General features: G+C 37.3%; 7 protein-coding genes, 1 long non-coding RNA gene, 1 other non-coding gene and 1 pseudogene across 12 annotated transcripts in view; 6 read left to right on the top strand and 4 right to left on the bottom strand.

Moving 5' to 3' along the window:
- Positions 1,314 to 2,205, top strand: LOC109125509 (annotated as a pseudogene).
- LOC109125508 (putative defensin-like protein 146) lies at positions 2,904 to 3,592 on the top strand. Its single transcript, XM_019227195.1, has 2 exons — positions 2,904 to 2,968; positions 3,412 to 3,592. Exons 1-2 carry the CDS (start codon positions 2,904 to 2,906, stop codon positions 3,590 to 3,592), a joined length of 246 nt encoding a protein of 81 aa, XP_019082740.1.
- Positions 5,193 to 6,205, top strand: LOC104703536 (inactive protein RESTRICTED TEV MOVEMENT 2-like). The gene is made up of 2 exons (XM_010419561.2): positions 5,193 to 5,419; positions 5,518 to 6,205. Exons 1-2 carry the CDS (start codon positions 5,308 to 5,310, stop codon positions 6,111 to 6,113), a joined length of 708 nt encoding a protein of 235 aa, XP_010417863.1. The 5' UTR covers positions 5,193 to 5,307; the 3' UTR covers positions 6,114 to 6,205.
- LOC104703537 (zinc finger MYM-type protein 5-like) lies at positions 6,156 to 7,634 on the bottom strand. The gene is made up of 2 exons (XM_010419562.2): positions 7,512 to 7,634; positions 6,156 to 7,128 (listed from the first exon to the last, which is right to left on the bottom strand). Exon 2 carries the CDS (start codon positions 7,114 to 7,116, stop codon positions 6,514 to 6,516), a length of 603 nt encoding a protein of 200 aa, XP_010417864.1. The 5' UTR covers positions 7,117 to 7,128; positions 7,512 to 7,634; the 3' UTR covers positions 6,156 to 6,513.
- Positions 7,934 to 9,743, top strand: LOC104703535. 2 transcript variants are annotated; one of them, XR_002032887.1, is made up of 4 exons: positions 7,934 to 8,217; positions 8,722 to 9,000; positions 9,081 to 9,292; positions 9,426 to 9,743. It is a non-coding gene; the product is annotated as an uncharacterized LOC104703535 (long non-coding RNA). The 2 variants fall into 2 exon arrangements; XR_754220.2 differs by having other exon boundaries at positions 7,939 to 9,000.
- On the bottom strand, positions 9,922 to 9,994 carry TRNAA-UGC. Its single transcript has one exon. It is a non-coding gene; the product is annotated as a tRNA-Ala (tRNA).
- On the bottom strand, positions 10,178 to 11,793 carry LOC104703533. The gene is made up of 4 exons (XM_010419560.2): positions 11,570 to 11,793; positions 11,268 to 11,375; positions 10,991 to 11,169; positions 10,178 to 10,511 (listed from the first exon to the last, which is right to left on the bottom strand). The coding sequence occupies exons 1-4, from the start codon at positions 11,664 to 11,666 to the stop codon at positions 10,398 to 10,400; spliced, it is 498 nt and encodes a 165-aa protein (XP_010417862.1). The 5' UTR covers positions 11,667 to 11,793; the 3' UTR covers positions 10,178 to 10,397.
- LOC104705122 (pentatricopeptide repeat-containing protein At3g29230-like) lies at positions 12,802 to 14,607 on the top strand. Its single transcript, XM_010421107.1, has one exon. It carries the CDS (start codon positions 12,802 to 12,804, stop codon positions 14,605 to 14,607), a length of 1,806 nt encoding a protein of 601 aa, XP_010419409.1.
- Positions 14,806 to 16,425, bottom strand: LOC104703532 (xylogen-like protein 11). Of its 3 annotated transcripts, XM_019228058.1 has the most exons (4): positions 16,276 to 16,425; positions 15,590 to 15,913; positions 15,205 to 15,255; positions 14,806 to 15,072 (listed from the first exon to the last, which is right to left on the bottom strand). In XM_019228058.1, the coding sequence occupies exons 1-4, from the start codon at positions 16,316 to 16,318 to the stop codon at positions 14,957 to 14,959; spliced, it is 534 nt and encodes a 177-aa protein (XP_019083603.1). In that variant the 5' UTR covers positions 16,319 to 16,425; the 3' UTR covers positions 14,806 to 14,956. The 3 variants fall into 3 exon arrangements, with proteins under 3 accessions (XP_019083603.1, XP_010417860.1, XP_010417861.1); XM_010419558.1 differs by lacking the exon at positions 16,276 to 16,425 and having other exon boundaries at positions 15,590 to 16,059; XM_010419559.2 differs by lacking the exons at positions 15,205 to 15,255; positions 16,276 to 16,425 and having other exon boundaries at positions 15,590 to 16,064.
- The window catches only part of LOC104703531 (serrate RNA effector molecule-like), a 5,080-nt gene continuing 1,315 nt past the window's right edge, over positions 16,901 to 20,665 (top strand). The window contains exons 1-10 of the mRNA XM_010419556.2: positions 16,901 to 17,391; positions 17,651 to 17,751; positions 18,039 to 18,096; positions 18,465 to 18,539; positions 18,632 to 18,706; positions 18,799 to 18,846; positions 18,974 to 19,042; positions 19,129 to 19,920; positions 20,001 to 20,049; positions 20,176 to 20,444. Of these exons, the coding sequence (XP_010417858.1) occupies positions 16,991 to 17,391; positions 17,651 to 17,751; positions 18,039 to 18,096; positions 18,465 to 18,539; positions 18,632 to 18,706; positions 18,799 to 18,846; positions 18,974 to 19,042; positions 19,129 to 19,920; positions 20,001 to 20,049; positions 20,176 to 20,444 (1,937 nt within the window). The 5' untranslated portion in view covers positions 16,901 to 16,990. The remainder of the gene's footprint in view (positions 17,392 to 17,650; positions 17,752 to 18,038; positions 18,097 to 18,464; positions 18,540 to 18,631; positions 18,707 to 18,798; positions 18,847 to 18,973; positions 19,043 to 19,128; positions 19,921 to 20,000; positions 20,050 to 20,175; positions 20,445 to 20,665) is intronic.

Here is a 20,665-nt window from a genome sequence, read left to right as displayed (position 1 = left end):
TAGCTGTCCAAGAGTTCTTCCGCAATGGTAGGCTGCTTAATGACTTTAACACTACGAAAATTGCCCTTATCCCGAAGTTTCCTGAGGCATGCAAGCTAGGTGATTACAGACCGATTAGTTGTTGCAATTTGGTGTACAAGATTATCTCAAAAATAATTGCTAATCGGCTCAAACCCATACTGCAAGATTGTGTCTCACCAAACGAGGCTGCTTTTCTTAAAGGTCGGCTCCTTAGAGAGAATGTCCTCCTGGCATCCGAATTAATAAGGCAGTATAACCAAGCTTCTTGCTCCCCTAGTTGCCTGTTAAAAGTTGACAATAAAAAGGCTTTCGACACGGTCTGTCGGGATTTTGTGCTAAAACTATTGGAAGCTCAGGACTTTCCTCCCATGTTTCGAAGCTGGATAAGGGAGTGCATCTCCTCACCAAGGTTTTCAGTAGCTATTAATGGGGAGCTGGCAGGGTTCTTTGAAGGCAGAAAGGGGTTGCGGCAAGGAGATCCCTTATCTCCTTACCTTTTCATAATGGCGATGGAGGCATTATCTAAGCTGTTGGAGAAAGCAGTGGATCAGAGTAGAATTGAGCTACACCCTAAATGTGACAACCCTCGAATCACTCATCTCCTGTTCGCTGATGATCTTCTAGTCTTCTCCAATGGTTCTAGGCAATCTTTGTCTGCGATCTCCGAGGTAATGAACGAGTTTAAAGGAATGTCAGGACTGGAAATGAACCCAGAAAAATATGAAGTTTTCTTTGGAGGATATACGGATCAAGAAGCTAATGACATGAGTGTCTTCGCTGGAATCAAGCTGGGCTCCTTTCCCACACGGTATCTTGGACTCCCACTAAATCCGACTAGGATATCCTCTGCTAACCTGCAGCCCTTCCTTGAGAGAATTACAAGCAAGCTACACTCTTGGACTGCAAAATTTCTATCCTTCGCTGGTAAAATCAGGATTGTCTCTTCGGTCATATATGGTATGGTCAACTTCTGGAGTAGTGTGTTCGTATTGCCGAAATGTTTCTATGCCAAGGTGGATTCGCTATGCTCTGCTTTTCTGTGGAAAAACAAGATAGGTTCTGCTTCTGGTGCTAGAGTGGCTTGGAAGGACATTTGCAAACCTAAAGAAGAGGATGGTCTTGGTATTCGCTTACTTGAGGAATTTGCTGTTGTGTTTAGACTGAAGCAAGTATGGAACTTCTTCTCTAATTCTGGCTCTCTTTGGGTTGCTTGGTTAAATGGGCACATTTTTCTCAGGAAGAGCTATTGGTTAACTTCAGAGGCCAACCGGTTTTCTAAAACGGTGAATAGCATGTTGCAACTGAAACCCACCATCATAGAGTTTCTCAGATGTGAAGTAGGAGATGGTTGCTCTGCTTCTTTCTGGTTCGATTCTTGGACGGACTTTGGTCAACTCATAACCTTTATTGGGGCATGTGGACCACAAATCCTACGCATAAGAAAGGACGCAAAGGTTAGCGAGGCGACGAGGGCTGGTAATTGGGCTTTGCCGGCGGCCCAATCTGACAACTCTCAAGCTTTACTTGTGGCGCTAACTGACCACCCACCACCAGCACCAACCAGAGGCCAAGACGTTTTCCTGTGGCAAAATGCTTCAGGTATTTTTCTCCCATCCTTCTCTTCAAAGGAAACATGGGAGCAGCTAAGATTTCATAACACTTTGGTCCCTTGGTCTGAAGTGATATGGTTTAAAGAGCATGTGCCCAGCTATTCCTTTATTATCTGGCTGGCGATGTTGAACCGTTTACCTACAAGAGATAGATTAAGGCGATGGGGCATGAACATCCCTGCCACTTGTGTTCTATGCTCAAATGGGGAAGAAAACCACAATCATCTCTTCTTCGAGTGTTCATTCTCATCGGGCATTTGGAGCTTTTTTGCGGAAAAGTTCCTTCCCAATCCCCCCGTCACCTTAACAGCAGCCCCTTCTTGGATCCTCCACAACACTCTACCGCACCAACGCAAAATCAAGACCATCCTCAAGCTCCTCTTGCAATCGGTGGTTTACCACCTATGGAAGGAGCACCAACGCTAGGATCTTCTCTACCACTGAGACAACAACCGCAGCTCTTCGACTCACCATTGACAGTACGATGCGCACCCGGCTTCTTTCTCTTCAGGGACCCATCTTGCATTCTCCTTCTCTCCTTGTCTACTTTAGTAATATATATTATCCCTTATAAGTAAGTCATTTTGTAGTTTGTCTGTTATTCCTGTGATAATGGGTTAGTTGGAACTTTTGTAATGTAGGATGTAATAGCTTTGGAATGAAATCTTCACATTTTACCAAAAAAAAAAAAAAAAACATATAGAGGTGCCAATTGGACCGTCCATGGACCATCGAGCGTATCCAGACAATTATGGTTGGACGGTTTATAGTAGACAATGGTCCAAAAAATTACGTTTGTTTCCAATAAATGAGCATATCTATATTTGTGGTCCTGCTCGGATGCCAAACAAGGAAAGCTATGAATTAGGAAAGACACATATTTTAACATTTTTTTTAAGCCTTTCAAAAATTGATAAAATAATGACATAGAAAGAACTTATGATATATGGAAATTAATATATAAGATTTAATATAGCACAAATGTGTGGCTATATTGTTTCTCTTTTGTGAAATTTGACTGTTTTCATCTAAATAAGAAACTAGGTTACGGTAAAGAATAACAACGAACGAGTCTAAAGGTTTTATATACAGACTGAGAAAAAAAAAAATTGTGTAAAACCGGAACTTAAAGGAGATAGATTACTTAAATTAGATAAGTTTGAATGTGAGGTACATTAAATTTTTAGAAAAGTATATATCGGAATATACTTAGTAGTTTCTTTTTCTTTTTACTTTTAAAACACCATCAATTATTCATTCATAAAATCTACGATGAAGAAGACATTCCAACTATTACTCACCATTCTAACTTTCTTCATCATTCTTGAGCTAGGTTTGTATTTACAGTTAATATGCACCTTAATATATTACATATACATTTTTCAACATAAACTAATAATGAATATCATAATATTTCTTTAAAGTAACCTTCTTTCAACTATACAATTTCTTTAAAACATCAAATCAATTTTTTATATTATGAAAAATATTTTGTTAAAAATATAACTATCATAATATGAACTGATTAAATAAACTTCCATTCTTTTTTTATTAGTTATTTAGCTTTGTTTTGCATGAAAATAAGTTTCAAAATTAAAAAATTTCTTTCTAATTAAATCTATATGATATTTTCCTGTTACATATACATATAACTCTTATATTTTTAGTTCTTATGTTAAATTTTATCTAGATTAATTAATGTATTACAAAAAATTATATTTGATATATTAAACTTTGTTACACAAAACTCCTTAAAACTAAATACTACACAAAACAGGAGTATTGGGGAATATGCAACAAGCCAACAAAGAAGACCAGAACAATGTTATGTTAATATTCCAAACAAATCCGGAAAATGCGTTCCTGCAGAATGTAAAGCTGCGTGTACGAAGATGCACAAGGTCAGTGCAAGTATTTGCCTACCTCCTGGGACGTGCCACTGCTATTATTTTTGCTCTTAATTTATTTTTATGACAAAACTTGAGTTATATTGTATTCAATCAGAAAATAACTAATAAAAATACTGATATATACTTATAATATACCTTGTAATATGGGTGTTTAACCAGTGGTTGAGTAAAATATAGTATATTTTTACAATAGAAATAGTTACATTGGGGTGAAACGAATATAAAGATTTTGATTTCTACACCACAACGATTGAGAAATTTTAAAGATTTTCCAAATTCCCTATAGATGGAGCTCTCCAAGCTATTACAACTTTGGAGATTTATTAGCTTAAGATTACAAACTTCTGCACTTCATTGATTCTAACTAGTTCTTTAGAATCAAGAAAACTGATTTTTCTTATAAAAGCTCTGGATTAAACAAAAAATGAAGAAGCAGAAAACCTAAATTACATACGCTTTTATTCATAAATGTAAGACTGTCTCCTCTCCAAAGTTTGCAAAAGGATTATTTCCAGTGACGAATTCCTAGCTCAAAAGACCTTTTTAAAGATCGAGTCGTGGAAGACGTTTCATGACTAAAGCTACAAATTGATACTCCGGAATGCTACAGGGTTAACAACAAAGCTCAAGCCAGTCACATCTAGGGAACATGGATCAAGAAGGTTCCACGTAACCTATAAAGCTTATCAAATGACAAATATATACAACCAATAACATGTGAGCTTGGTCTCATTATTTATAGCATAAATCCTTTAGACTGATTTTTCACAATTCATCACGGATAAATGTGACGAGTACCATCACAGTAAGTCCGCCATCGAATCATACTTTGAATTTTTAGTTATCACCTCTCGCATGTATAGTACGTTAGATAACACTTTGTGACTTGAATTCAATTTGTCAGTCTAATAACACTTCAGGGCTTAAATGTCGAGTTATCACCTTGTGTATACAATAATTCCAAGTAATTAACATCAAGATATAACACCAAAATATCGAGGTCTAATACGAATTAAGAAAAAATAGCATCATTGTTTTTAACTCTTTTTTTTTTTACGTCAACATTTATTATGTACTGCAAATTATGAGAACGTTGCATAGACGATTCTACCCTGTTGTGCATGCCTTATGTATTGTAGTGTAGTCACAATCATTGTGGACTTGTCACGTAGCACAAAAACACTCTCTTTTAAAATGTAGATGATTTGAATACCATATTGTTAGAACTGGAATAATAATTTCTTATCAAAGATTCATCAGTTATTTATAATCATAGTTGATATGTAAAATTAATTGAAAAGATTTACATATGGAATTCATAGGCTTGAAACATTAACAATAATATCTTACTAGTAAAATCCTTAGGAGAGACATCAAATTGGGTTTGCTTTTGTAGATGTTTTCACACGTTGTCTCTGATAAATATAGGAGAGACATTAGATTATTTAACAGAAAAGCATCATCCTCGTTGGTCCTTAAATCCCCTCAAAGCAAAGCATTACTCTCCCTCTTTACAAAAATATATATTCTTCACTTTCTTGACATTGGAACATAAAGCTGTAAAAAAATGCATATAAAAGAGAAGAACTATACAGAAGGCGATCACAACAGTTAGGCAAAGTTAAGGAATAACCCAACTTCAAAGAAAACAACTTATAAGAAATAGTTTCATCATTGGTATATAAAGAAATCGCTTAGATACTGTCTTACATATCAACATAATACAAAATCTTCTTATTCCAAATTGAAACCAAGATAATCAAGAGATGGAGAGAATTTCTGAACATGCTATCGCTAATCGCATCTACGATGACTTCGAGCCGCTTTCGAATTGGAAAACTGAACAGGGATTTGAAGCTCTCACTGTTTACCTTCCAGGTTTGGTTGCTCAACAAACTCTAGCATTTTTTTAGTCGTAATTTTTTGGTTTATTAACCAGTTCTTGATCAATTGTGTAACGTTCTTGAAATAAACAGGGTTTAGGAAAGAGCAACTTAAGGTACAAATAACCACCACGAGGAAGCTTAGAGTGATGGGAGATCGTCCATCAGGAGCCAACAAATGGATCCGTTTCCGCAAGGAGTTTCCTATTCCGCCAAACGTCGACGTCGACTCTGTCTCTGCCAAATTTGAAGGCGCAAATCTCGTTGTGAGGCTTCCTAGACCTGAGCCAATGGGGAAACAAGATTCACCTAGTAGTGGTACAACCGCAAAACCTCCTCTTGTTCCTAAGGATAACTACAAGCCTCCTAGCCCAGCAGCGAAGGAAAAGGCTCAACCGTCAAAGGAAGCAAGAGAGAAAGAAGCGGAACTAGAAAAACAAGCCGAAAAGGTTCAATCGCCAAAGCCAGGAAGAGAGAATGAAGAAGCTCTTAAAGCTGCAGCGAAGGAAGGAACACTTAACCAAGACTATAGAAGTAAAGTGAATGCATACAAGGAGAATCTTGGAGGATATGTGGCACTGTTAAAGAATAACAGAACAGCACTTACGGCTGGTTTGGTTATTCCCGCGGCTGCGGTTCTGTTGCTATCTCTTGGGTTCTATGCCGGCCAAATGTTTACTTCTTACTAACCTATTTGCATAATTCTCAATGAAAGATAAAATGTATTAAAATTTGCTAATACCACAAATCATACTAATAAACAAAAACACCTCCTGCATCATGTTGTTCTGAAACATCATTAAATAGTTTCCAATAAAACACATTTTCCAAAAACAAACTCACCTAAGACAAGGCAGCTACAACTTAATCAGCTTATCTATCAATTGTCTGGTTCTTTTGTAGTCTTACCTCCAACTCTTTCCACTGAGTCATGCAAAGAAAATGGTCATGAAAATTTTCATGTTCTTTGAGCCTAGTCGAAAGATTTCTCCAGTCATTGTACCCCGTTGTTGCCAAGTTACCACCGCCTTTTTTCTCAGGCCTGAACAACTTACAGCAAAAGCAGAAAACTTTACCTAAAGATTCAGATTAAACCAACCACCGACGATCTTGTTTTTCTCCATTGACCAATTCTCTTGTGTAGAAAGCTTGCGAGAAATGCCTACCGATACCATCCTTAGGAAACTGGTAATCAGTCGATAGCCTTGTCGTTGGACCGTTTTTCACCAATAAATCTCTCATCTTCATATCAACGTTTCCCCAGTTTCCAGGATCAGAGACATCTTCACTTATATGAATCTTCTTCTCTTCACTTCCCTCGCCTTGAATCAGAACCTGTTTTTGCTCATCATTGTCTTTACCTTCATCAAAATGTTCAGGAACAACGTTGCTCTGACCAATAACATCTTCACATATATGTGTCTTCTTCTCTTCACTTCCCTCGCCTCGAATCAGAACCTGTTTTTGCTCATCAAAGTGTTCAGGAACAACGTTGATCTGACTCTGACCAATAACATCTTCTTCACTGTCGCATTTTCGAGACTCCACTAGTACTGTTTCCGAATTTTCGGGTTTCTTCTTGACAAACTTAAGAATAGCATTGGCTTGGGACTTCAAAAACTTTTGCAGCTTCTTTCTCTTTTTCCTTTTTAAAGCTCCAGATGGCTCTTTTCTCATACTCAATGGTGGCATTTCCTATTGTTTCTACATATAAACAACAGAAATGTATTCATAAAGACAATTAAAAAACAAAATCTAACTACTGTTACTACTAACAGTACAACAAGCTTATTAATTATTCTACATCTCACACAAATCAATAAAGGGCGTTGCAATTGAATATATTTGGCTGCAGCATATGATCAATATTCTCTAATTCACACAAATGTATTCATAAAGACATTAACAACAAAATCTAATTCTTAACTCTAAAGCCATCAATGATTGAAAATGTAACAGTAGAAGCTTATTCCTTTATTATATTATATATATTCTCATACAAATCAACAACGATGTTGAAAATTGATTACATTTGGCTGCAGCATCTCTAATATTAAACATCGCAGTAAAGAATGAATCTTACTTACCCGAACAGAAGATGAAATGAATTCACTGCATCAGTCGTCACCACAGAGAATCTACTTTGTTCGTCGTTTAGGGTTTCAGATTTTTCTTTTAATATTTTTGGTCTTTTTATGGTAAAATCCTCTTGACTACATACATAAATATGGTTGTTATAAAAAAAGCGTAACAGATTTAGCTTTTATAACTTGGGCCTCTTCGGTGTGTTGTGGCCCAGTCTTGTTAGTATATGTTACCCACAAGAAACTAGAGGTGAGTACTTCAAGTTATTTTTTCTTTTTGGATGTTAGAGGTTCTCCAACAGGGCCTCTTACCAGGCCTCTTATGTTAAAATTGAGCAAAAAATAAATCAAAAACAAAGAAAAGAATAAGAGGCAGTTCTAATTTCGGATCAATAAGAAGCACCTCTTATTGATACGTGTCAGCGTCTTGATTGTTGATGTTTTGATACTTAAAAAAAAAATTATACCAATTCTTTTTTTTCTTCTTCTCTCTCTCTTTTCCGATAATATATATCTGCAAGGCAAACACATAGATCGACCATCAGTTTGATTTTGGGAATTAGGGTTTGAATTACTGTTTAGTTAAGGTGCTAATCCGACCAAAGTGAAGGAGCACCGTAACGGTGGCTGAGAGAGCATAGTGATCGGTGAGTGTGGCGGCCAAGATGATGAAGGTTTCGGATCAACGGAAGTCCCGGTGGAGATGGAGGTGTGTTGCTGTTCTTCCCTCTCTTATGTATTTTGAAAAATATAATGGTAATGAAAATTATTGAGCATAGCAGAAACATCATACTCATTATTTGCATGTCTGGATTCTTGTAAAATATGATGGTATTGGATTTTTCTTATATTGAACATGATTCCAAGTTTCAATTTAGAAAATTTACAGTGAATTGAGTTGATTATTATTTTTGGCTACTACTGGGGATTTTGTGTGTTGTCTAATTGGGTTTTATGGTTTGATGATTTCGAATTCAGGATGATGTTTTTTTTTTTTTAATGTATTGTTATAGAATTTATAACAATAGTTATAAATTAGGTGATTGTTATAGAATTTATATAAGACCGTGTCTTTCACTATGTAAATTAGGTGACTTGGTGAAATTAGAAAAGGAAAAAATTCTTGCTTTAGCTGATCGAGATTGGGGTTTGATGTGGATGAAGTTTTTTTTTAAACTGATATGTTTTTGTTTATGGATTAATGAGCAGAAAGCGTGGGAAGTAGTGCAATCTCCATTTAAGAATTCGATGATGATGGGTTTCATGATGTGGATGGCTGGAAACACAGTCCATCTATTTAGCATTGGTATTACATTCTCTGCTCTTTGGCAGCCTATCAGCGCTCTCCAGAGTGTTGGAAAGAGTAAGAACCTTCTTTACATTACTATTATTCATCTTAGCCTTATATGCAATTTGACGTCATATACTCACAAGTCTCACATTAGTCAGCCCACAATGGTATGTACCTATACAAGCCAAGTTCTCTACGGTAGTAAGTATTTAGTCTCTCTTCCAACTACTCGAACTCTCTAACCTGTTCTGGTTTATAATGTTTTGTGGTTTCTTATGTAGGTTGCTAGCTGGGGTGGTGATCTTTTGGACCGTGTGGCATTCTATCACTCTCTCTTGCTCCAAGAGATAACCATGAAGCTCCGGTTCAGTTTGCTCTTGAAAGTGGGATTCCTGCGATTCTTCGCATAATCTCTACGCAACGCCTCCCCTTCCCTTGGGATGCATTTGATATGGCTCATTGCTCGAGAGTCTTATTCCCTGGACATAATTTGGTAAGTAGCTCAAAAACTATAAGAAATGTATTGACTACTTCATAGTGATATCTACTAATGCATCTGAGTTCTTGTGATTGGTGTATAATCCATTTATCTCAACTCATTAAAAATGTGATCACTGATCTTGCAGGTGGATCTATTCGACTCCTCCTGATTCAATCAATTGCATCAGACAGAGAGAACAGAGTGCACAGATCTTTCTTCGTTTGATGATGATACGAGAAGTAGAAAAGTTGGAATAGAGATGAAGAGACAGAATAGGAGAGCATTGGGTGTGGTGATTAACCAGAATCTCGTTGGTTCAAAAGCTTATCCTTGCGTTGTTAACAAGAGAAGAGGCTTCTCTCAACTCAACCCTCTCTCTCTCAAAATATTTTTTTTTCAAAATTAAGAACTCCAATACAAGCTTCACCATTGGAGAAGCAAAATTTTAATTACTCTTTCACAAGTTCTTATTTTAAAAAAATACAAAATATATTCTTAAAAAATTTTAAAACCTCAAAATAACATCCTCACCGTTGGAGAAGCTCTTAGTATACGAAAATAGTAAATACCGAGTTAGGAACGAATTACAATTTGGACAATAATTGTATGTCCGTATGTATAATTTTGTAATAAAAACAAAATGGAGATGCGGGGGATCGAACCCCGTGCCTCTCGCATGCAAAGCGAGCGCTCTACCATTTGAGCTACATCCCCTTTTGTAATGTCATATATGTATTGGAAAATTAAACCAATGAAATAATTTTCCATATAGCTAAGTTAGTTACTATGTTCCGTCTCATTAGAATTATAAATTTAACTATCAAATACTCTAAAAGTTGAAATCTCTAAGATCTGTGTGACTGTATATGATAATTTTTATGCTCAGATTGTACTCGCTTGCCTACTAACTCTCTTGTTTCTCATAATTATTGTATCAGCTTGGAAAAAAACCAAAGACGTGCTTGGCTCTTAATCTTATAGTCTTATAGACCAAGCCAATATTATAAGAGAGAGTTATCTATTTTATTAGTTGGACAACACATGTAAAGGAAATGCAAGTAGCGAGAGCTAGAGAGACTGATATAACCAAAAGACTTGGACACATCCGCCAACTTGACTAAGCAGAGACGACCAATGTGGGAGTTGGAGTAGGTAGTTTGAAGTCGACGCACATATTTATAATTGGCTCTTCCACGTACTTTTGGCGCAAAGAAACAGAGTACTTGAGTTCCTGCACAATTTCATTAGAAAAAACATTGACATGTGAGATGTCAGGTAAAATGAAAACGAAACTGGTATAGGTAAGTTTGGTATGGTTTCTAAAACAAAATACTCCTTTATTTTAAATATATATATACTTCTAAGAAAACCAAGTCTTGGAAAAGATTTATTCCTTCAAAATGTTAACCATTGAAAACACTAGATACTCACTTCTTAGAAAATGAAAAAAAAAATGTGATGTTTATGAACAAAGCCAAGTCTTGGAAAAAAAAAGAAAAAAAAAAACCGACCCATGTCAACCGGTTTTATTAGATCATCAGTTTTAGGGGTTTTGCCGGTTAATTGCGGTTAATTAATTAGTCCAACCCGGCTGTACATCAGGTTGAACATGGTCCGTTTGGGTTTGGAAACATTAGTCCTAGGATTAAGGAAAAATCACATTCATTCATAATATTTTCTCCCTAAGCAAAAGAGTGTAAGAAAAGTTACCTCATCAAAACCAACATAAAGAACATCGGGAAGAGTCAATTCAAAGCTGGTACCAGCTTCAATCTCAGCTTCAGTGTTACATTCACTCACATCACAGATGTTGTAAGTTTTCAAAAGGCCAGTAAATTCCCCAGTCTTAAAGGTTACGTATACAAGGGTTCCCACGGTGATGTTTTTGTCTGTATATACATTGAAATATTTCCATCAAGAAAATGTTGTAAACTAAAAAAAAATAAAAAATAAAAAGAGTTGAAAATTTGGGAAGAAGATTACGTACTTGCAGAACCGTATACATATATAGTCATGCTTGAACTTTCGTCCGGCCCAACCGACGGGTTCTTAGAGATCTCGATACGATTGACGTTACCGTAATCGTTTCCATTTTCTGCAACAGTCGCACGCACAGATCAATCGTTGAAAGTTATAACTTATGAGTCTCGGAAGATTAAAATATCTTGGATCTATAAATCTTTCTTACAAAAATAAACCCAACCATTGTTTCATGATGATTTGGTAAAGTTATTGTATATATACACAATAAACATACAAAAGGAACATACATAACAAATGGATACTTACTGCCGCAGTATTCGAAATCGATGGCCCCGTGCAAAGCCGGTAAGAAGAAGAGTGATGCGAGGAGGAGAAGCACGGGTTGAAGGTGAGACATCGCCATGAATCTACTGATCTTGAAAGCTCCTTGGAAAGATATTTGTGTTTGGTTAGAGACAAAGAAGTCTTTGATATACTTATATGTTAATTATTCATCCATGCAAGATTTAGTTTTATATAGTCTACAGTCTATAGTATTAGTGGATCCTGGATAGGCCATCATAAGTGGAATTAGTGGATACTTTACAGTAATTTCCCACGATGCCGACATATAAAAAATTATAAAATCACGTTGGAGGCAGGAATCTTAAATTATTACTAGTAGTGTAAATGTGAAATATTCATTGCTCACCAACTTTTATTCAGAAGCACGTGATTCATCTCGAAGACCGAACCGTACTCGAAGTAGGGATAAAAGATTCGATTTGTTTTTCCCTACCATGTGGTTATGATGGGGTTTGCGAAAGATTTTCAATTTTCATACATGAAATTTAGGTAAAAATATGACTGAAATATCACATATCTATCTTTTAATTTTTCAAAGCGTTCAAATATAATATATTCAATCTATTCTTGAGGTTTCATTTAGTTTCTTAGTAAACTTTTAACATTTTTTTTTTTTTTTTTTTTTTTTTTTTTTTTTTTTTTTTTTTTTTNTTAAAACTAACATTGTACTAATCTTTCGAGCAAGGCAATATGGAATATTTTAGAAACTAAAAGCGTTGCGCATTGGGGGTATATCCAAGGGGTTGTGGTTCTTAACAAGTCAAGCAATCAGATAAGATTTATTGGTTTTAGTAGATTTTATAACTCGGAATAATGTTTTAGTATTCTTATTTGTAGGGTAGAAAAATATTCAAGAATAAAAAAGTACGGTTAGAATAGCACTGAAATCACTTTGGTGGACACAAGGATGTTTAATGTTTTACGAGGTCATGACAAAATATTTTCTTGTAGGTGCTGAGTTTTCAAGTATAGACATATTTTTATGGTTATAACATTCGAAAAACATGTAAAAGGGTTGCTAATATTTTGCAATGCGATTGATATTAGGTTACAAATAAGTATGTAGAGATTCTTTTGAAATCAAAAACAAATCTGCGTGTGGATTGAGGCTGAGGCAGTGAGGCTTTATAAAGCTGGCCCGCCGCCCCCCTTCCGTGTTTGAATATGTTTTACCAACAAGAAAACGTACGAATATGAATCTAGGCTTATCCAGAAGATCAAGAGGAAGCTCAATTGCTCTTGAAAAATTCATTAAATGCAGAGACAATCTCTCAAAACCATCACCAAGACTCTGGCCAGATGATCCCAAACCTCGTACCACACATCTCGACGATCTCCATCATCCGATACTCCAAAAGCTTGAATCTTTAACATCTGTGAATGAATTTGACCAAGTTTATTCCCAGATCCTAGTCTCTGGACTACTCCAGAACTCTCTTGTTTCAGGACGAGTGATTAAAAAGCTCTGCACATGTTTTGGTTCGGTTTCACGAGCTGTTTCAGTTTTCGATTCTGTCATTGAGCCTGATGCGTTTCTGGGTAACACCATTTTGAGATGTTTCGTTAATTTAAAACAGCCCTTTGGTGCGTTGAGGTTTTACTACGACAAAATTATTGGTAGATGTGTCTTGTGTAACCATTACACGTTCCCGTTAATGGTAAAGGTGTGTGTGGGAGCTGGATTGGTGAAAGATGGGGAAAAGATTCATGCTTTGGTTTCCAAGTACGGGTTTGATTCGGATTTGTTTGTTAGGAACTCGTTGATTCATATGTACTTGGTGGTTTGTGGACGAGTCCGAGATGCGGAGAAGGTGTTTGATGGTGGGTATATGGTTGATTTGGTTAGTTGGAATCTGATGATTGATGGGTATGTGAAGAATGGGAGAATGGATGTTGCACGTGAGTTGTTCGATGAAATGCCTAAGAGAGATGTTTTTAGTTGGAACTCTATGCTTTGCGGTTATGCGAGGATTCAGGATATGGAGGGGGCACGGTATTTGTTTGAGACTATGCCTGCTCCTGATGCTGTTTCTTGGAACTCTATGATCGACGGTTACGCGGCAGTGGGAGATGTAACAATGGCGCGGGGATTTTTCAATAGAATGCCACGAAGAAATGTTGTTTCTTGGAATACTATATTGGCTCTTTATGTTAGGATCAAGGATTACACAGAATGTCTTAGACTTTACGAAGTAATGGTGGATAAAGGAGATGGGTTGAAGCCAAACAAAGCGTGTTTCATGAGCGCCTTGACTGCTTGTGGATATTTAGGCCGGATTGAGATTGGTAGGCAGATTCATTCATATGTGACAAGCAACAAGATTAAACCCGATGTGCTTCTTTCAACTGCTCTGCTTACAATGTATGCTAAATGTGGTGCAATGGATATGGCTAGAGAGGTTTTTGATGGGATGAAAGAAAGAAGCGTTGTGTCGTGGAACTCTATGATCATTGGATATGGCCTGCTAGGGCATGGAGAGAAAGCCATAGAGATGCTTGTCGATTTGGAAAAGCATGGAAACGTTTTCCCAAATGGTGCTACTTTAGTTTGTGTTCTGTCTGCATGTGCAAATGCTGGGATGGTTCTAGAAGGTTGGTGGGCCTATGATCGGTTAACACGAATCTATAATGTTGAACTTAGATTAGAGCACCATGGCTGCTTGGTTACTCTCCTTGGCCGAGCAGGTTTGACTAAACACTCAGAAGAACTAAAAGAAAACTCCACGTTTGTTCTCTCTTCTCGTTGGACACTCGAGAATCCTCCTGACATTGGAGAAATCTTGGCGAAGCGGCTCATGAGATTGCAGCCAAATGACATAGGGCCATATGTGCTACTATCATATATTTACGCTGTTGATGGAAAGTGGGAGGAAGTGGAGAAAGTGAGGAAGATGATGGATGAGAAAAAGCTATGTATAGGAAGTAACTCAAGTTGCATGACCAGTGTTGTAGACTCTATGCTGTGTGAGATAGGCTCTGAATCAAAGATTATGAAGTAAGGCAGAATATGGTAGATGATAATAATGTTTTATTTTTCAGATTCTAGCATCATATCTTGTCTTTGATTTCCAAACACACACTCAATTAATCTTTCCAATGGCACAGTTTGCAAATTCGTTGTTGTCGATGCTACTGCAAATTGGAGCTTGGATCTTACGAGTTCAATGGTCAATTCCATCATTGATTTGTATTTGAAATATGGAAGATCTTTATTCATAACATCCATAACTTAAGCTCAGTAAACTACATACAGTGTAAAAATAATATAGAACCCAAGTTCCATAAGAAACACACATGAGAAGATAGTAGAGAATATATGCTGCATCACCTATTGAAGTTATGTAATCCTCAGAATAAAGAAAAAAACATGAACAATAATATTAAGGCTAAGGAGTTCAAAGCTACTTCATAATCTTTAGAAGTCACACCACCATTTTTCTTATCTTTCTTTGACCCTTCAGAACCTAAAAAAATTCAATCACATATAAAACATTAAAGACCAAAAAAATCTGTATGCTTTCTAAAACTATAATATTCTGTATCATTTTTCTTGAACTGAACTCAAAACTAGACTTCAACTAAAATAGTAAATCTACCTCCGGTGGATTCTTCACTTCCGGTTGGAGAGATCGTCGGAAAACCCAGAACTATTATTTATATAAAAAAACAATTATTTATATTAGACAAATAATTATTTCCAAATTAATAAATAAATAACAATTAATTCCAGCCAAAGATTGATAAATTTGATAGTTTCTTTCTTTTATTACAAAGTGGTAAATAAATTTCTTGTTACTTTTATTTAGAATTATTTCCTTTTAGATTTATTTGAGCATTATAAAAGCAATGTCACTCAGTAGTAATCTAATTAGTGAATGTAAGGAGTGAGAGAGGTCCCGCTAAGCCGTTAGATTGGATTTGATCGAATCAGACGGTCAAAATTACATAGAAAAAGTAGGTGTACGGAATGAGTAAATGTACCTGAACACAAACTAGGAGATGGAGCTTTCACACCGCAGATGGTTGAGAGTTGCTCAGCTCTTTGCTTATCAAGCTTAACTCCAAAACGCGGCGACGCGCCACCGCCGAGAAGATTACAAACGCATTCAGGCGAGCTTTGAACCATCCAAGCAAGCTCAGGGCAACAAGCAGCTTCAGGCTTGATCTCATTGCTTCCCACTTGAACGTACGAGAAGCAGTCCGATACGTTTAGCATAGATACTAGACAGTTCGCCGGAGATGAAGAAGGTCCATCGGCTGCGGTGGGTTCTGGTGCCGGAGGAGTCTGACCGGAGCAGAGAGTGAGGAGGAGGAGGAGGAGGACGGCGGTAAAGTTGGCGGTGAGCATTTTGGTGGAGTGTGATTGGATCTGAGATTTTTGCACTCAAATGTTTTTTGGAGATTTAATTTTTTTTTTTTTTTTTTGATATGGACAAGTTAACTGTAAAGTGATGGTAGACATGTCTTTATTTACATTCTGTTTTTGTCTCTTTGTAAATGTAGTTTAAAGTTTCCTATAATTTATTAACTTCAATGGTGTAAAGTTAAAAACAATCTAAACCGGCTGAATTGTTGTATCTGATTAAACTTTTTTTTTTGGGGTGATTTTAGTTTAGAGATGACTGAATTTTAACTTAAGATAAAAAATATTAGAGATGACTAACTANCGAGGAGGAGGAGGATGACGGCGGTAAAGTTGGCGGTGCGCATTTTGGTGGAGTGTGATTGGATCTGAGATTTTTGCACTCAAGGTTATTTCTTCTTTGGAGATTTAATTTTTTTTTTTTTTGATACGGACAAGTTAACTGTAAGGTGATGTTAGTAGACATGTCTTTATCTACATTCTGTTTTTGTCTCTTTGTAAATGTAGTTTAAAGTTTTCTATAAATTATTAACTAATAACTTCAATGGTGTAAAGTTAAAAACAATCTAAATGGAAACTGTTAAACCGGCTGAATTGTTAAATCTGATTTAAACTTTTTTTTTTTTTGGTGATTTTAGTTAAGAGATGACTGAGTAACTTAAAACTTAAATGGTAAAACTGAATATAGTTGAATAATTATTATTATTATATCAAATTACACGTTGAAAACAAAAAAAAATCATATTACACTACTACTGCCAGTATGGGTTAAAAATAGTAAAATACTGTGGACCAAGATATTATGTGATTGTAATGGTTTGGAACCAAACCGTTTGGTTAACGAAGAGATTGAAGTTGAGCCAAAAAAAAAAAAAAAGACATTTTGATTTTAATGAAGACTAAGATGGGCCTCAAAGGCCAACTTGAATTTGAGACTAGTAGAGAAGAAAGGCTTTGGAGTGTATCGTTGAATAAAACCGTAGATTTTCCCGAAATAGGGTTCCGATCATCTTCTCCAAATGGCCGATGTTACTCTTCCTCCCACTGATTCCGTCGACAACAGCCTCCCTGAGAAATCGATCTCTTCCTCGCCGCCTCCTCCTCCGCCTTCTTCCTCTCTGCCGCAGCCGCAGCTGGAGCAGGAACAGCCTCCGCAGCGCCGTGAGAGAGATTCACGGGAGCGGCGTGACGACAGAGACCTCGAACGACGTGACCGTGACCGTGACCGTTCGCCTCTCCCACCGCCTCGTAGGGATTACAAGAGACGTCCTAGCTTGAGTCCTCCGCCACCGTACAGAGATAGGCGCTACTCTCCTCCCCAGCGTCGCTCGCCTCCTAATAAACGTTACCGCAGGGACGATAATGGCTATGATGCTCGCCGTGGCGGTAACCGTGGTGGCTATGGGCCTCCCGACAGAAGGTAATCTTTATCATCTCTTGTGCTCATTGATTTTTTTTGGATCTTCTTCTTTGCTGTACCACATTGCTCACACTTCAATTGGATTGTTGATAATATAAGTTGGATTGTTAATTGACTGAGAATTGAAAAAGTGCATCGCTCATAATTTTATTGGAGATCAAACCACATTGATCATCCTCTTATATCAACGAGTGTTATATATCTATATTTTTTTTTCGTGATTTCCTAATCTGTACTCAATTCTTCTTTTGCATGTTAGATTTGGATATGAATATGGTGGAGGATATGATCGTGAAATGGGTGGGAGGCCTAATTATGGTGATGAAAGGCCTCACGGCCGCTTTTTGGGTCGCCATCAGGGTGAGACATCTCTTTCATATATTTCTAAAGTTGAGAGGACCTGTATAACCACTTTGCACTTGTGAGACATATTTAAGATGACTGTCATTGGGCGTTCTTATAGGTTGAAGACTTCTGGTTCATTTGACTAGCATAGTTCATAGTCATAGCTTCATATTTTTCTCTCTATATGCTGTGGATTGGATACAGTTTGAGTAACTAATTCACAGTTCTATTTGTGAACAAGCAATCTATTTTAGGAGAGTGATATCAAAATCGACCTTTTAATTTTGTATTTCTTCTGGCAGAATGGGAGGGAGGACGTGGAGGGTATGGTGATGCTCCCAACAGTGGAAATACTCAAAGGTTAAGGATCCTTCATCTTTGTTCATTTTCCCTTTGTATTTCATGGGATTTGCTCTCTTTTTCCTATGGTGTGTTTATTTTTGGTAGTAGATATATAATCTAGTAAATGTATACTAGGAGTTAAGAAATGTCTATCTTCTATGAGGCATATATGCATTCTTCCTTATAGCTCCTGAAAGTTAGTGTGAATGTTTGAGAGACATTATTGATCAGTAATAGAAAATCATTTCTGCAACATGTGATGTTAAAGTCATCGTTTCTATTCCATTGTTCCTGTTGAGTATAAGATAACGCCTATATTCTGGTGCTAGTGTAACTTCCTTGCTGTTGCATTTAACAAGAAATATTGTCGTATTCCCTTTATCCAGGGATGGATTGATGTCATACAAACAATTTATCCAGGAGTTGGAAGATGATATACTGCCATCAGAAGCTGAGCGCAGGTATCGTTATAAGTTATAACTGCAACTTAGTCTCGGTGCTTAATCAGTTGTCGTGTAAAGCTGCTGGGTTAATACCTTTTGTCCTGATGCAGATATCAAGAATATAAGTCAGAGTATATTACAACACAGAAACGCGTCTTTTTTAACACTCACAAAGAGGAAGATTGGTGAAGTCCACTATCTGTTTATATCTCCTACACTATTTTGGGTTATTCTGCAAGCTAACCTATTAACATGCTTATGTATTTTATGCATCCAGGTTGAAGAATAAGTATCATCCAACAAACTTACTTTCTGTCATAGAAAGGTGAGGTCATGAGCATTTCCCACAGTTTGATTGATGTAATATTGATACTATTCGCTGATCTCTCGTACTTGTTAGTACAGTCTTGTAGCTCAAAACTATGTTTCTGACTGTTCTTTCAAATTTTCAGGAGGGTTGAACTTGCACGGAAGGTGGCGAAGGATTTCTTACTTGATTTACAGAGCGGGGCGCTAGATTTGTAAGATCAATTCCTTGGCCATTACTCTAGTCACAAGTCACCATTCTGTCATCTCTAAAAGCTCAGTTTCCCTCGATCTGTTCCAGAGGTCCTGCAGTGACAGCATTGGATAAATCCAGCAGGCCCAGTGAGCCAAATTCTGAGGATGAAGCAGCTGGAGGTGGCAAAAGAAAAAGACATGGTAGGTGGGAAGCTAAAGAGACTGAACTTCTTTCAGCCGCACCAAAAGCACCCAGTTTTACTTCTGATCCAAAGAGAATCTTAATTGACGTTGAACAAGCACAAGCCCTTGTGCGTAAGCTAGACTCTGAGAAAGGAATTGAGGAAAACCTTTTATCAGGTTCAGAAACTGAAAAATCAGGTAGAGAAAAGTTACACAGTGGTTCGACTGGTCCAGTTATAATCATTAGGGGGTTGACATCAGTGAAAGGCCTTGAGGGTGTTGAATTGCTTGACACACTTGTCACATATCTCTGGCGAGTGCATGGTGTGGATTATTACGGAAAGTTTGAAACAAATGAAGCTAAGGGTCTGCGGCATGTGAGAGCTGAAGGTAAAGTTTATGATGCAAAAGGAGATGAGAGTGAAAGTAAATTTGACTTTCATTGGCAAGAGAGGTTAAAAGGTCAAGATCCCTTGGAAGTGATGGCTGCTAAAGAGAAGATAGATGCTGCGGCTACTGAAGCTTTAGATCCACATGTTCGAAAGATTAGGGATGAGAAGTATGGTTGGAAATATGGTTGTGGAGCCAAGGGCTGCACGAAGCTGTTTCATGCTGCTGAATTTGTGTACAAGCATCTCAAGCTGAAACACACTGAGCTTGTCGCAGAGCTGACCACCAAAGTGCGGGAAGAACTGTATTTTCAGAACTATATGAAGTATGTAGGGTTTTTCTCTTGGACTCCTCGACTATTATTTATGTCGGGATCCTAATGATAAAATCATGTGCCATTTGCAGTGATCCTAATGCTCCAGGAGGACAACCAGCCATGCAGCAATCTGGCCCGGTACAAGATTTTTTATTTGGTTTATCATTGAAAGGAATGTTGAATAGTCTGTACTAGTTTTGGGTTTTCATTTGTTATAGGGTTTTTTTGAGTGTTACTTATGTGGGCGATATATACTTTTGACAGAGAGATAGACCTATGAGACGTAAACCAGGCATGGAGCACAGACTTAGGGATGATCGTGGTGGACGCAGAGAGCGTGATGGACGTGTTAATGGAAATGACAGAAATGATCGGTCAGAGGATCAACTGGGAGGTGACGGTGATGGTACTGATGGTGGAAATCCTGTGGAAGGTAGGTACGATGCATTTGGTGGACAAGGTGGAGTTCATGTTCCTCCCTTCTCATCGGATATAAACGCACCACCAGTGCTGATGCCTGTTCCTGGTGCCGGGTAGGTTTGATAAAAGCCTACACTAAACTATACTTTCCCATCTTCAGATTAAATTTAAAGAGTTAGGGTGTGTGAATAATGATTTGGGCAGGCCACTAGGACCATTTGTACCAGCACCACCTGAGTTTGCGATGCAGATGTTCCCAAGTGGACCTAATCCTTCTTTTGAAGGTAGCGGCAGAGGTGGACCCGCCCCTTTTCTTTTGTCTCCAGCCTTTAGA

Source organism: Camelina sativa, chromosome 7 (assembly GCF_000633955.1).
Source record: "Camelina sativa cultivar DH55 chromosome 7, Cs, whole genome shotgun sequence".
NCBI classification, from domain to species: Eukaryota; Viridiplantae; Streptophyta; class Magnoliopsida; order Brassicales; family Brassicaceae; genus Camelina; species Camelina sativa.
The sequence above is the reverse complement of the archived record's forward strand: the minus strand, read 5'-3'. Positions and strand labels throughout refer to the sequence as shown.